The 14,368-nt window shown below is 37.5% G+C and overlaps 1 protein-coding gene across 8 annotated transcripts in view; it reads left to right on the forward strand.

Moving 5' to 3' along the window:
• YAP1 (Yes-associated protein 1) overlaps positions 1 to 7,382 on the forward strand; it is a 157,266-nt gene extending 149,884 nt beyond the window's left edge. For 5 of the 8 annotated variants that reach the window (XM_006833763.1, XM_006833765.1, XM_006833767.1 and 2 more), the window contains 3 exons: positions 1,454 to 1,584; positions 4,956 to 5,068; positions 6,489 to 6,727. In XM_006833763.1, the coding sequence (XP_006833826.1) occupies positions 1,454 to 1,584; positions 4,956 to 5,068; positions 6,489 to 6,727 (483 nt within the window). Of the gene's footprint in view, positions 1 to 1,453; positions 1,585 to 4,955; positions 5,069 to 6,488 lie in introns of all 8 variants that reach the window. The other 3 variants (XM_006833762.1, XM_006833761.1, XM_006833764.1) reach the window with 3 other exon arrangements.
• The last annotated feature ends 6,986 nt before the right edge of the window (positions 7,383 to 14,368 follow it).

Genomic DNA, 14,368 nt, shown 5'->3' on the forward strand with positions numbered 1-14,368 from the left:
TCGCTATGGGTCAAAACTGACTCAACGGCACTTAACAACAACAACAACATCACACTGTATTAAGATGTAATATCTAGCATTGTGTGTTGTGTGCCACTGAGTCCGTTGTGACTCATAGCAACCTTAATAGGACAGAGTAAAACCCTGCTAGGGTCTTTGAGTCTATAATATTTACAGGAGCTGTTGGGTGAAAATACTTACCAGTGAAAAGTCAAAGGAAGAGTGATGAAATTAAATTGTTCCCCATCCACATTCAGAGACCCCTGAATTCTGTCAATTATCTAGCTAAGAATCCAAGGTTTAAAGGATGGTGCAAAAAGAACTTTTTTTGTGTTTTTTAAATGCATAGAAAGGTATTATACACTGAATACTAAGACAAACTACTGACTGATGTCAGTTATGACTTACGTACAAATTCAATTTGAAGACAAAAGGAACTCATTTATGATCCGGGGACTGCCTGTAAAAGAACAAAGCGTAAACATAAGTAAAAGGAAGTGCATGTGAGAGGAACCATAGTCTAGAATTGGCAGTACAGAACCCCACTGCCTCTGGACCCAGTGGTAATAGTTGTGGTAGGAGTAAAGGGGGTGGGAGGACTGTATTTCAATGATTAGCCTTTGCTCAGGAAGGCTGCAGGGGAGGCAGTGACCTTTATGATAAAATGCCTTAATTCAAGTCACACCAGAAAAGTGGTGGGAGAGGATGCTGGTGCTCTTGTAGAGAGAATGTTTATAAGTGCTCAAGGGACACAGTGGAAAGGCTTCGGAGGGAAGGTGTCATAGATCTTATAAGAATGAGATCCTGGGCAAATACAATCTGTGTTGTTTCGAAGTCTGATTACACAAGCCGTCTGAAACCATCCGCCATTGCTGTGATTTCCAGGTGGAATCTTGGTGAGAAATTTTTGAATACCCCTAAAAGAATTTTATTTTATCCCATTTTTAATGATATGGTTATGGTGGAGAGACTTCTGATTTGTGTTTTTTACTTCTGGTGTCCTTTATTTTAAAAAAGTCCCTCCTGCCGGAAGATAAGAGTATATTCTTTCCAGCTCAAGATAAAAACAATGATGCCAAATTGTGACTCTTAATAGCAGAGTGTAAAGCATTGCCCTTGGAGTGGAGGGCAGGAGGGGATTGGTGTCTTCTTCTGGTAATGAACATATGTTCTTCCTACTTCGTTGTTTTTATTGCTGGTGTCCAGCACACAAAACCATCTGAAGCTTGGTGAGTAAAGATACACTTTAAGAAGAAGAATTTGTTAAAAACCAGATACCATTCTCTTTCATTGTATTGGAGAATTTGAGAATGTATGTTTGATTAAGGAAAATAACAAAATGAAACTAGATAGTAAAGTTATGTCAGTTTGTTTGGATTAATATGAATTTTATTTATAATCAGTACACTGATTCTGTATGTCCATGTTTGTTTGTTTTTGTTCTTTCTCCTAGGAATTAGCTCTACGTAGCCAGTTACCAACATTGGAACAGGATGGTGGGACTCAAAATCCAGTATCTTCTCCGGGGATGTCTCAGGAACTGAGAACAATGACGACCAATAGCTCAGATCCCTTTCTCAATAGGTGGGTGAGAGTTGCTACTGTCAAATAGCAGTTTTAAAGGATCACAGCTTTAGACCATTTTGCTGAGTACTTGTATTGTAATAGGTTGTTTTGAACATCTGTGTGGGCCCAAAACCATAGCTAGCTGTAAATGAATCTCTCCTTAAATGGCAGCTACAATAAAAGTTGAGGATTAAAAGCTTTCTCCTGTGAGAGGAAGTGAGCTGTTCAGACTTGTAGAGGGGATACTTATTCAAAGTCACAACGTGTTTGCTTCTGCCTATACTGTTGACTAACAGTTCTTTAAAATCACAGAATCATGAAGCAACTTGCACGCGTCTTTCTGTGAAATAAATGAACCACATCCAAAACCTACTTAGGATTACATTATTAAGATCACTGGAAGGAATTTTCCACATAGGTGTTCAGCCTGAGAGATTTCAATACAGCAGCACTCTAAGGCCTTATGTTCTTAAGGGCTACAGTTCAAGGAGATGAAATGTAAGGTTGTACTTCTTTCAAGAAATGCATTAAGATTAATGATAGTATTTGAAAATAGCATAGCTTAGGGTTTCTTTTGAGTGAGTTACCCACAAATCTTGGGTTTTAGACAGATTGTGAAAATGTAACATATACATACTGTGCTAGATTGAAACTGTACAAGCTGCAGTAGGTAATGTTCTTTACCTAGGAACTATTTATAATTAAGGTTTGACTAAAATGATTTCATTCTTCTAGATTGTCAATGATTCGGAGTTTTTACAATACTCTCTGGGTTTTATGCTTTTGGGGGGGGGATGCAATTTGAAGCACACTTTAAAGAATATAAACTATTATGCTATCACTTCAGTTCTCACCAATTGAATGAAACCTTTATAATTCTAAGAGAAAAAAACTACAATATCTTAGTCTGCTAAAAATATTAGTATAATAGAGTTTGACATCATTTGCCCAATCTTAAAAGTAGTTCTGGTGCCCTACGTGGGAAGTTTGTCTTTGAAGGCATTCTTAAATGTATGTAAGGTTGACGTTTTCTTCTGACACACACAGTGTTTAAAGTTCTGCAAGATCCTAGGTGGATTTATACAAGATTGTAGTGCTGTAGGATCGCTATGGGTCAGAACCGACTCGATGGCACTTAACAACAACAACAAGGATAAGCACTTGACTGCTAACCATAAGGTTGGTGGTTCAATCCCACCAGCCACTCCTTAGAAACTCTATACAGTGTTGCTGTGAGAACTCACTCGATGGCATTTTAACAACAAAAACATAGTTTTGAACTTAAACTGAGACTTATTAGGAAAGGTCATAGGCACGGAACTTTTTTCACAAGGAAAAATGTTAGTTCAGTGTATTTCTAGTAGTCATTTTTCTGATGGTACATGTATTGATCCAGGGACAAAATTCAACAATTTAGGAAAATGGATAGATTGTATATTCTTCTGGCAGTCAATTTGTCAAGATTCTTCCATAAAACTTAAGATGAGAACTGGGATGCACGTTGACGTTTTATTTCCTGGTAGGTTATAGAGTAACAGATAATCCCCTTGTTACTGCTTTTGTTCACTACTGTACCCTATAGTCCTGCTCCTTTCATATAGTAGCAGATATTTGGTGAATGTTTATTCAGTGGTGGGGTCTGCAAGAGATGGAGTTCTGTAGGGGGAGCAGTTTCAGTTCAGGAAAACGGCTTTGGAAGCTCTGTCCTCACCATGCCCATGTGTTTCCCCTGTGCTTGGAATGAACTCTGCACACCTCCGTACATTCATGTGTCTGACATGTGCCCCATACTTAGCAGAAGGAATAGAGTGATGACTAGGACCAGACCCTTGGCCCTGATCTGGACCGGCAAAATAAAAACAAACCACATCCTGAAGCCTTCCCAGACATGGCTTCATTGTATACAAATGGTCTCAGAGGCAGATTTGTGTTTTCTTGGGTCTATGTGAGACTTTTGAGTCATACCACAATCTGGCAGAAGCATTAGAGCAACATCATTGGTTGCAATAGAATAAATGAGGGAGGGGTGGAGTTGGAGGTAAATGCATTGAGTAACTTAAGGAAGACATTTTGGTTACTGAGCATTTAACTGAATCTCTTTTTTTTTAAAAAAGAAAAAAACTTTCGTGTAAGTTGAACAGCTGCTTAAATGTCCTGTTTGGAGAAAGTGAAAGTTCATATTCATTTTCAGAGACCATTGAAAATAACATTTGGCCTGGTTTCAAACTTTTCCATAACATTTTCTAGAATTAGTAGATCACAAGCATCTTACAGTCAAGGCCAGCTGATATCTACGTGCTGTTAGCTCAGGAAAGTGTTCTGTTTATTAAAGTAATATTCTAATGATACTGTTTATCATACCTGTATGTAATCTTTACTTCAACTTGAGCATCTATCTTGGGATGGGGTGTTTTGAGTCCACCATGCCCCACTTCCCCCCTCCCCCCCCAAAATCACCACACCCAATAAAGTAAAAAGAGCTTTATCGTCAGTGACGCATCTGTTTTGGCCCAGTCCAAAAGGGATCCTGGTTCTTTATTTTGGGTTGACTCCCCCCACCCTCCCTTGGCTTACGTTCTCTGTACCAGCACTATAGGAAGTTAACACAAGTCTAGTGCAGGCCTGTCTCAACGCCCACCTGGAGCTTGTGTTTTGACCTCTCTGCCTGTTGCTCCCACCACCTGAGGAATGAAAGCCTTTGAAGCAAGTGGGCTCCGCACATCCCACCAGATTCAAATGGTATTGCAGAGAGACTGTTATACTGTGAAGGCCTGTCCAGATGGTTCTGACTCATAGGATCCTGTATAGGATTTCTGAGAAATGGCTGGTGGGTTTGAACTGACAAGTTTGTGGTTAACAATCCAGTGCTTTTCCCTACAGCACCACACCAGGTCAGAGAGACTACGTATGCAGGAAAATTTATGTCAGCTTGGAAAACTAAGTAGGTGTACTAATGTGACATTACCACCTAAGCCTAAGGAGCCTGTAGCATAGTGGCTTATGAACTGAGCTGCTAAACTCAAGGCCAGTTATTCTAATCAACCAGTTGCTTCATGGGAGTCTGGCAAACCCTGTATCTGGGGTTGCTATGACTTAGAACTGACCCTGTGGCACACAACCACACCACCACCACATGGCCCAGAACCTAAGGAGAGATCTTGTCCCTTAAAGCTACCATATTCAATTAGGGTTAACTTGTCTTGTCTTACTGCATAGCACATGGGCTGTGTATGATCCCTGAAGAGGAGGAGAGGAGTGCTTGTTTCAAACGATGCAGGGGAAGAATCTTCTCTCTAATCTTGTAAATCATGTTGACTTTCAGTAGGTATTTATTTTTACCTTGGATTGAATTTTGAGTGTTGGTATTGTTTACCCCTCATTTTTTGCAGTGGCACCTACCACTCTCGAGATGAAAGTACAGACAGTGGACTCAGCATGAGCAGCTACAGTGTCCCCCGAACTCCAGATGACTTCCTGAACAGCGTTGATGAAATGGATACAGGTTGGAATGCTTTATTCATGTTAGGAACTTGGCCTTCTGTCAGAAATGGTCATATAATCGCCAGATTTAATAAGCCATGCTGACAAAGATTATTCAGTACTTCCTACAACTTCAGATTGAGCTAGCATTGTTTCTGTATGGTGGCTTATAATTTAAGTCATTTCTCAGTTTTTAATACTTTAGCTTTATTTAAGGGAGAAAAAAACACAATAAATGACATGGCTTATTTTCACATACACAGTATTTAATTAATTGGTGAAGCAGTTGGGCATCCTATTCTTAGTTTTTAGAGATTTCTATGTATAATTCAGTGCCAGCCTTTCTTTTCTCTGAGAGCTTTTGATCTAACTAAGGTTTTATGGGGGCTCAGAAGCCTTGCAGGAGAGGCTAGGTGGTGGGGCCCACCTACTTTATTGTCTTGGAGGAGCTAAGAAATACCAGCCTCACAGGCATAATTAAAGAACCATTTCCCCTTTGGCTTGCCTGTGACCTAGCTTTACAGTTCTGCCAGAGTATAAGAATTGGCTGGGAAATGAAGCCATTCTAGAGCTCTAGCTAGATAGTTCTTTAACTTGTCAGCTTCTGAAAGTGTTAAGCAAGGCTTTTGTGCCTGAGTTTCTCCAGCTCTGGGCTTTGATGCTTCCTCTCTGCTTATCTAAATCTCAATCATCCTTAGTAGGAGCCACTTCAAATCCATCTCTTAAACCTTTTCCTTACTCCCTTACTCTTCTCCCTTCTCCAAACCCCTGCAGCACTTAATGGCTTATGCGTTTCTGAAAGTATGCTCCTTTGCAGGTCTGTAGAATGTTAATGTTGTCATTTATTTAAAAAAAAAAAAAAAGGCTTGTGTGGCCAGGTTAAATTTGGGTACCTGGAAACAAAGCTGCGAAGATTATTTTATTCAAGAATTCCTGGGAGACTTGTTATTATGAGTGTGAATCTCCAAATAGTGGAAAAGAGTATTTTATTTAGCCAATCCTTTTACTTTATTTTAATGTTTCCCAAAGTGTACTAAAGGGAAAGCCTGGTTTATATCATTCATTTTACACTTACTATTACTTTGGTGGTACAGGTTTGCTGTGTCCTATACTTGTGTTTTCCCCTTGCTGCATAAAAGGGAGCGTTTTCAAGGGATTCTTTTTTTTTTTTTTTTCCCCCTCGTCCATGACCCTCTTGGGGCTCTGCACATAGTAATAAGCAATCAGGCTGTTAGTTGAATATCTGAACCAAAGCAAAAGTAAACTTTGGATTGTTATTTTTCTTATCTCTGGGTTGTTTGGTTTAGAGTAAACTCTGGGCATCAATTCAGGAGGTCAATCGGGAGTGTTTTTCTTTCTCTGCATTTTTCAATGCTTGTGTGATGCAGCTCTGATCTTAGTGTTTCAGAAAGAACTTGATTGTCTCTTTCTGTTCCAATCAGGTGATACTATCAACCAAAGTACCCTACCCTCACAGCAGAACCGTTTCCCAGACTACCTTGAAGCTATTCCTGGGACAAATGTGGACCTTGGAACACTAGAAGGAGTTGGAATGAACATAGAAGGAGAAGAGTTGATGCCAAGTCTGCAGGAAGCTCTGAGTTCTGACATCCTTAATGACATGGAATCTGTTTTGGCTGCCACCAAGCTAGATAAAGAAAGCTTTCTTACATGGCTATAGAGCTTTCAGGTAGACTGAATTCTTTAATCTCTGAAGGATTTAAGGAGATAAGACGTATATACCTGAAATTTCCAAATAATGCAGTTGCAATCTTCTGGCTCATACAGAAAAAGATGAACAAAGTCCAGCAAGATTCTTTCATCTACTATTTTGCTCTTCATTGTCCATTGCTGCTGTTAATATATGGCTGACCTCTTTCACAGTTGGCTCTAAAGAATCAAAAAAAGATCTTTTTTGTTTCTTTTGCTATTATAACTACTGCTCGTTTTGGGGGCTGGGGAAAGTGAGCCTATTGGATGATGGATACCATTCCCAGTTAGATGTTCAACGATCATTTTAACTAAATACTCAGACTTGGAAGTCAAATGCTTCATGTCACAGCATTCAGTTTGTTTAAGCAATTGTTTCTTCAGCTGCCTTTGGCCAGTGGAAAAACAGGCCTTACTGGTTTGACAAGCCAAAACTCCTGTATCTGATATTAAGTACTTAATGCTGATTTGAAGAGATAGCTGAAACCAAGGCTGAAGACTGTTTGACTTTCAGTGTTTTTATTTTTTGGTTGATGTTTTTTCCTCCTAGTACTATCATTAGTCACATAGTGACTTTGATTTTATGTTAGGAGCTCATAAGGCATGAGACATTTTCCATAGAAATATATTAATTATTGCCACATAGTCTAGTATAGGTCTTGTGTTTTTTGTTTTATAATTTTTTTGGCGGGGGGGTCTGGTTGGTTTTGTTGGAACCTAGGCAAATTACCTTAGTATTACTGAATCTGTTTATACTTGTAGTTTGGGAAGGATATTATAGTTTTTTTGGTGAAATCTACATTTCTCTCTTTTTTTTAAACCATCTTATTTAAATCTTGATTATCTGCTCTTTCTATATATACACCCACACACTTATGTTTATAATAGTATGATAGCAGCGTATATCTTTTTTTTTTAAGGTTTTCCTACTTTAACATTTATTTTAAAATGATAGCTTTGAATATATGCATTTAGATTACATGAGTAGTGGTTTGTATTTCACAGATAGTTTGAACCTGGTTGGGACAGTCTGCAGGTGTTTGAGTTAGTTTAAATGTTGTAGAAAAGGCTGTTGTTATGGATGGTGCCTTGAGAAGTTGCCTCTGGGCACATAATAAATATTATCTGATGAATTTAAAAGGAGCAAACAAAAAAAAATGCCTTGATTTTTTTCTTTGTTACTTCCTTGGACTAATTTTAATTCTTGTTGGGTAATCATCACTGGGTGGGCTCACTAAGTACCTGACAGAAATAAGCTCTATATAGTGGGCTGTGGAAGTGAAGTGAACACATTAAAGACTAGATTAGAAAATTGCCTACAAGATTATTCTTTCTTGCTCCTATTTCTTTATGCTGAGAATTGACTCTGAACAGTGTATAGAATACTGCAAGGTAGTGAATTAGTTGGTAAAGTGATCAGATTAATACATGTATATTGGTAGCTGAATTTAGCAAAGAAATAGAGATAATCTTGATGTATACCTTTATTTTTACAGGAAGAGATATAACTAGAGTATGCGTCTACAGGAATAATAATGGTTTCCAAAGAGTATTTTTAAAGGAATGCAATGAGCATGAATCAACTTTTCAGTATAAGCTATAAAGTAATGGTTGTGAATTATAGTGGCACCAGTTTAACACCGCTCTGATTAAGGGTCTTCCTTTGTTTCTAGAATAAACCCTTATTTTCAAGGGTTTATAACAGACAGAAAATCTCTTTCCTGGCCAAAGCTGCTATGAAAAGCCTCTGCTTGGCAAGATACATTTATTTCTAATTAAAAAACAAAACAAAAAAAAACCTAAGTGTTTTGGCCCTTTCAGTTAGAGGAGTGTAAACGTTAAGATTAAGAAGTTTTATATTAAATACTAAGAAATGAAATCACTGTTGTATATAACGATTTTATATAGGCTAAAATTCATAATAATTGACTCAAAGAATTTTACTACAAAAACATCAGAAAGATTAAATCTTGAATTAAGTCTGGAAGGGAAACAGCCACTGTGCAGAAGCATTGATGTTTAGAATAATGAACTCTGTTTAGAATGGGTAGCTGAGTATGCGGATGGTACAGCGTGTTGTTTTCATGTGCAGAAGATCAAAGCTACTTGGAAGGGATGCCTACAATTTGCTACTAAACCACAGATTAAGATTGTATTTTATATATCAGCCAGAGTAGTTTTAGATTTGGGGAGGGTGGGAAAGTAGGTGGATTATGAAGATTTAGTGGAACCTTGATAGAATATAAATTTCTCTCTTCAATAAAAGATTTTGTCTTGTATCTTGCTGTCCTTAAAGGCAGTTGTTCTGAAATTTTCAGTCACTTAAGTATACCTACAAAACAAGAATATGCATATCTTCATTTCCCCTCAACTTTAATTTGTCCAATTATACCTCAATGTTGTAGCAGCACTGTGGTATACCTGACACAGAGCTTTGAGCTTACACCCTCTGGACTCCTGAAGGAGACCCAGGACCCAAGAGAGTCCCTCTTTTTGAGTTTGAATCACCGCCTTGATGTGGTCTCTCCTGTTTTATTATGTCCTTGTTCCTAATGTAAAATGTTTAACTGCTTTTCGGTTGTATTGGGTAGCATTGGGATAAGACTCTTAACTGGGTATTCTTGAATTGCTTTTACAATAAACCAATTTTATAATCTCTAAATTTATCAGCTTTTTATATTTGCGTTCTTTTCAGTTAGAGTTTCTTAGACCTACTTATGGTTGATTTGGAGTTTCAGATCTCTCAAAGCACTATTTCTTGTAATACCTTTTTCTAAATATAGTGCCTTTTTTAAAAAAAACAAGGAAATTATTTTTTAAAAAAACTAATAGCATTGTTATTTTACGTGTTTATATTAAGTAGCTGCATTCTGTAATTATGTCATTCAGAATTCATACCAATCAGTGTTGGAACTCAAGCAATACAAAAATGAGAATCGGTTTCCAGTGATTAACAATTTTGTAGCTTTTGCACATCTGACAGATGAGTGCTCAATGAATTTTATCTTTGCAAGCATGTTTTTTATTATATCAATTGTGGATGTGCCTGTCTTAATAATTATTTTCTGTATCTTAAAAAAGTATTTCCCACATCTTAAATGTTTTATATTAGAGAATTCTTCAATGCACACTTGTCAAATAAATATATATAACATATATATATGTATATATATATGTTATCAATGTTACCTTTAATTTTTTTGTTTTAGATGTAAGAGCATGCTCATATGTTAGGTACTTACATAAATTGTTACATTAATTTTTCTTATGTAATACCTTTTTGTTTATGTGATTCAAATATATTTCTAAAGTTGTCTTGGTTGTTTTTAGCAGTTGATAATATTTAAGACTTTTTTTTTTTTGCTTAATGGTCTTTCAGTAGAAAAGTACTACTAATAAAAGAAAATAAAAGGTGATTTCAGTAGTAACTAATAAAAGAAAATAAAAGGTGATTTCAGTAGTAACTGGTAGGTAAGTTATATTTAAGGTTAGTTTTGCTTCTTATAATTGGGTTTGGCATTTAGAACTTTGGAAATACAGACATGATTCTTTGAACTTTATCTTGTACACTCTGTAGTTAGTTAACCATCCCCATCAGTTGCAGTATGTAGACAGCAGTATGCCTCCCGTACCTCCTTTATTCTGAAATGATTTAGCACATACAGCAACACAAAGGAAACTGAGAAGAATGCGACACTGTCTTTCCAAATAGCCTTTGGTGTTATTTCTCCACCCTGTCCTCTCTGCCACAGATATTAATGAGAATTATCACTTGTAATTTTTATGAATAAAAACATCCACAAGTTTTAAGTGGCAGGTCTTGAAAATGGAATAACTAGATTTGACTATCTTTGAAGATGATTTGTGTGTATGTTTATAAAATCTTCATTTATTTGTATATCAATTTTATGGAAGCATATCTGGGAGCTTTTCATATTTTGCTGTGCGCGAGGGTCAGTCACAAAGCATTGCTACAGAACTCTAGAAACCATTATTAAAGAAAAATATCAAATTGTGAAACTATTTTTCAATATATTCTCCTCCTAGGTCTATACACTTTTGAAGGTGATATTTCCATCTCTCTAACTCTTCCCCCAAAGAATGGTGTTCTTCATTTCATACCATGTCAAAGGCATTCAAATCGTGTTCCTTTACAATGTTCTTTGAGTTTGGTAACAAAATGTCTGAAGGGGCAAGGTTGGGTCTTGTACGTTGGATGGGATAAGGTGTCCTTGGAGAAAATCTATCAAATTACCCCTTTGTTGTTGTTAAGTGCTGTCAAGTCAATTCTGACTCATAACTACCCTTATAGGGTTTCTGAGGAGCAGCTGGTGGGTTTGAACCACCAGACTTACAGTAAGTAGTCATGATAACCACCTGAACTAATTTTTACTTCCTTGATCTTGTCCTAGCATAGTTTCTCAGAAGCCACTGTTTTGATTGGATCTTGTTTTGAACGCACCCTAGCAAGATTAAGACAAGTGTATCACTGAGAGAACTTGTCTGCAGCCATCCACTGATTATAGAGACATGTTTTAAACACGTTGTTTGTAATAACCGAGTACATGTATAAACTCGGGCTTAATAGCAATACTTTCTGACTACCCTCAGAATTTTTCTTTAAATTTTTTTGTGTGTGATAAACATATATGTAACAAAACATTTGGCATTTCAACAGTCTTGACATGTAGTTCAGTAACATCCGTCTGCCCAAATTATGTATAATTTCTTCATGATGTTAAGTGCCATCAAGTTGGTTCCAACTTGTAGCGACCCTGTATAGATAGGGTTTCCAAGAAGCAGTGGGTGGGTTTGAATTGCCAAACTTGAAGTTAGTACTCCAGTGCTTATTCTATAGCGCCATACCAGTAGAGCTCTAATTTTGTGTAAAGTTGATCATTCCCATTATCTAGTGGTGTGGCGCTGTAGGTTAATGCTCTTGGCTGCACAGTTGGTTTGAACTGCAAACCGACTTCAGGCTCACCAGCCGCTCTGAGGGAACCCTATACTGGATCGCCATGGGTTGGAACCAACTCAATGGCACTTAACAACAAAAGCAAAATTAAAGAGTTTGTACACCTTAGCTCAAAATCATGTCCTGTGTTTCTAGACATAGAAGTTACTTTAAGGGGCAATACACTTGTACATTGCATTTTTTGAAGCACAAGAAGGAGCCCTGGTGGTACAGGATTAAAGTATTTGGTTAAAAGTTTATGATTCTAACCCAACCAGCAGGATTTGAAGATCTGGTGGGTGGCTTCTGTAAAGATTACAGCCAAGAAACCAACCCTATGGGACAGTTCTAATTTGTCCCATGGGGTCTCTTGAGTCTGAATTAATTTGATGTTGCTAAACAACAGTCTAGTTCAATCTTAATTTTAGATCTGTAGACCAGACTTCTACAACCTTATTTTAATTCTGTGTTCTGATTACTTAGAAGAGCCTATACATTTGGATTTTGGAAGAACAGGACAGAGAGTTCCCTACACTAAGAGTTGGAATTGACTCCGTGGCAGTGTGTTTGCTGTATAGTAGTTACAGGCTTTCATGAGTCAGGTCAGCTTAATGACAACCTAACAACCATATAGTATTACTTAGAAACTGATATTAATTTACATAATGGATCCACATTTGATTCAGTGAATAAATTGCCTTGATGGCATAAACAAGAAAAATTGGTCTTCAGAGGGACAGTAGAACAATTACTAGCAGTAAAAGGAAACCAAGATGGTTATTACAGAGTGATCAATAGACCAGTGGATTATGGGCTTCCTCTTGGCAATGGGTTGCGAAAGACCTCATTCATCCCAGTTTCTTAACATTCTAAAGTGAAAAGCCAGACCTTCCTTGGTTCTTGACAACCATTGATTATACTGAATATCTAGGTTTCTTGTGAGTAGTATCTTTGTTGCCATGTAAACTAACATGTGTTTTCTTTTGAACTCCAGAGTTTCCATACACCAGTGCCATCAGAATAGTGTGTGGCAAAGTTACAGTGTTTAATTGTCCAGGTTTCAACTATTTTATTTGCTCACAAGAAACTCAACTTTTGACACAACAGCCTTTTTCAGTTAATTTACTCAATTAAAAAAATCACAAGAAAAATTCTGTGACATCTTTCAAAATCAAAACAAAAGTTATATAAATAAAATTGATAATGTCTAAACCATAAATACATAGTTTAACAGCTTAACAACAACAAAGTTTCTTTTAAGGAATTGATTCAGTTGCAGATCAGATTCCTGTGTTAAACAGATTTTCAAAGGATTAAACAGCTCTACATCTGGTCAGTGAAGAGAAATTAATGTTCTCAAACTGGATTAAGTAGCAGAATCTGAGAATAAAGTATTGTTTCAGTTTTGTACTAGTGTGGCTGTAGGATCAGCACTGGACTGCGAAACGAGGTCAGCAGTTCAAACCTACCAACTCTTCCTTGGAAACCCTATACAGGGTGACTGAGTCAGAACTGACTCAATGGCACTTAACAGTTTACTATAGCTCCATGAGCTACCAACAATGATTAATGGATTGGGAAGTGGCTGAAGATTGTACCTCCTCAAGTGAGCCTTGCAGCAACTTGTATTTAAACTGTGTTGAATGTTAATGTGCTAGACTGCCAAGTCAGTGGTTCAAGCGCCCTAGCCACTCCTTGGAAACTCTATACAGGGTCACTGGGAGATGGAACTAACTCAACAGCACTTACAATCGGAGTATGCTAGTATCTCTGCAGACAGGGTTCAACAGGCGAACGAACTCACAGGCCGTAAGTAGAACATTCTAAATGATGGTCAGATTATCTCAAATATGTAAAAACCCAATTTCTGGGGTGACTGTGAATCAAGACCTTAGATGTTATGAGAGAATCATGTTCAGGAGCAGTTAGACCACGAAGCAGCTTGAAGTCACATTGCAAAAGCACTATAATGTGCAGTCAGACCTTTTGCTGTGGTGGTGGTTTCCTGAACCCTGTAGAAGACTGGCTGGAGGAGAATGAGGACTTGAGATTTGTCTGGGTGGGTTTTTAATTTTCTTTTTTACAGTTGAAGTCATTATCACTGGATAGCTCTACATTTTAGACCAAGAGAGTATCTATAGAAATTCATACATCTGCAGTAGAGTTTGTAGACCAGCATAAGGCTAGGTACTATTCAGTCCAAAAAACTGACATGTGAACCAGCTTTGAGGACATATCATCAAGGAGTGCAAAACCCTAACTAGGTTTGCAATATTTGGGAAGTTTGATTCAGGTTTAAGCTAAAAACTAGCTATTGGCCAGGTCCTTATCAGTCTTTCAAACTCACAAAGCACAATTCTCAAAACACTGAACATGATTATTTTCCATAGTTCCATTGTTGGTCTGAATTTAACAATGCCTATCACGTTGAAGCTCAACCAGCTGCACCTCGGAAATCCTATGTTCTCTATGGGTCAGAACCACTGACTTGGCAGCACTTAACATCAACATCATGTTGCTAAGGAGCTCTGGTAGCATAATGGTTACGAATCGGGCTGCTAGCAAACTCAAGGTTGGCAGTTCGAAACTACCAGCTTGTTCCATGGGAAAAAGATGAGGCTTTCTGCTCCGGTAAAGATTTGCAGCCTGGGAAAACCT

This window comes from Chrysochloris asiatica, unplaced genomic scaffold (assembly GCF_000296735.1).
Source record: "Chrysochloris asiatica unplaced genomic scaffold, ChrAsi1.0 scaffold00008, whole genome shotgun sequence".
Lineage (NCBI taxonomy): Eukaryota > Metazoa > Chordata > Mammalia > Afrosoricida > Chrysochloridae > Chrysochloris > Chrysochloris asiatica.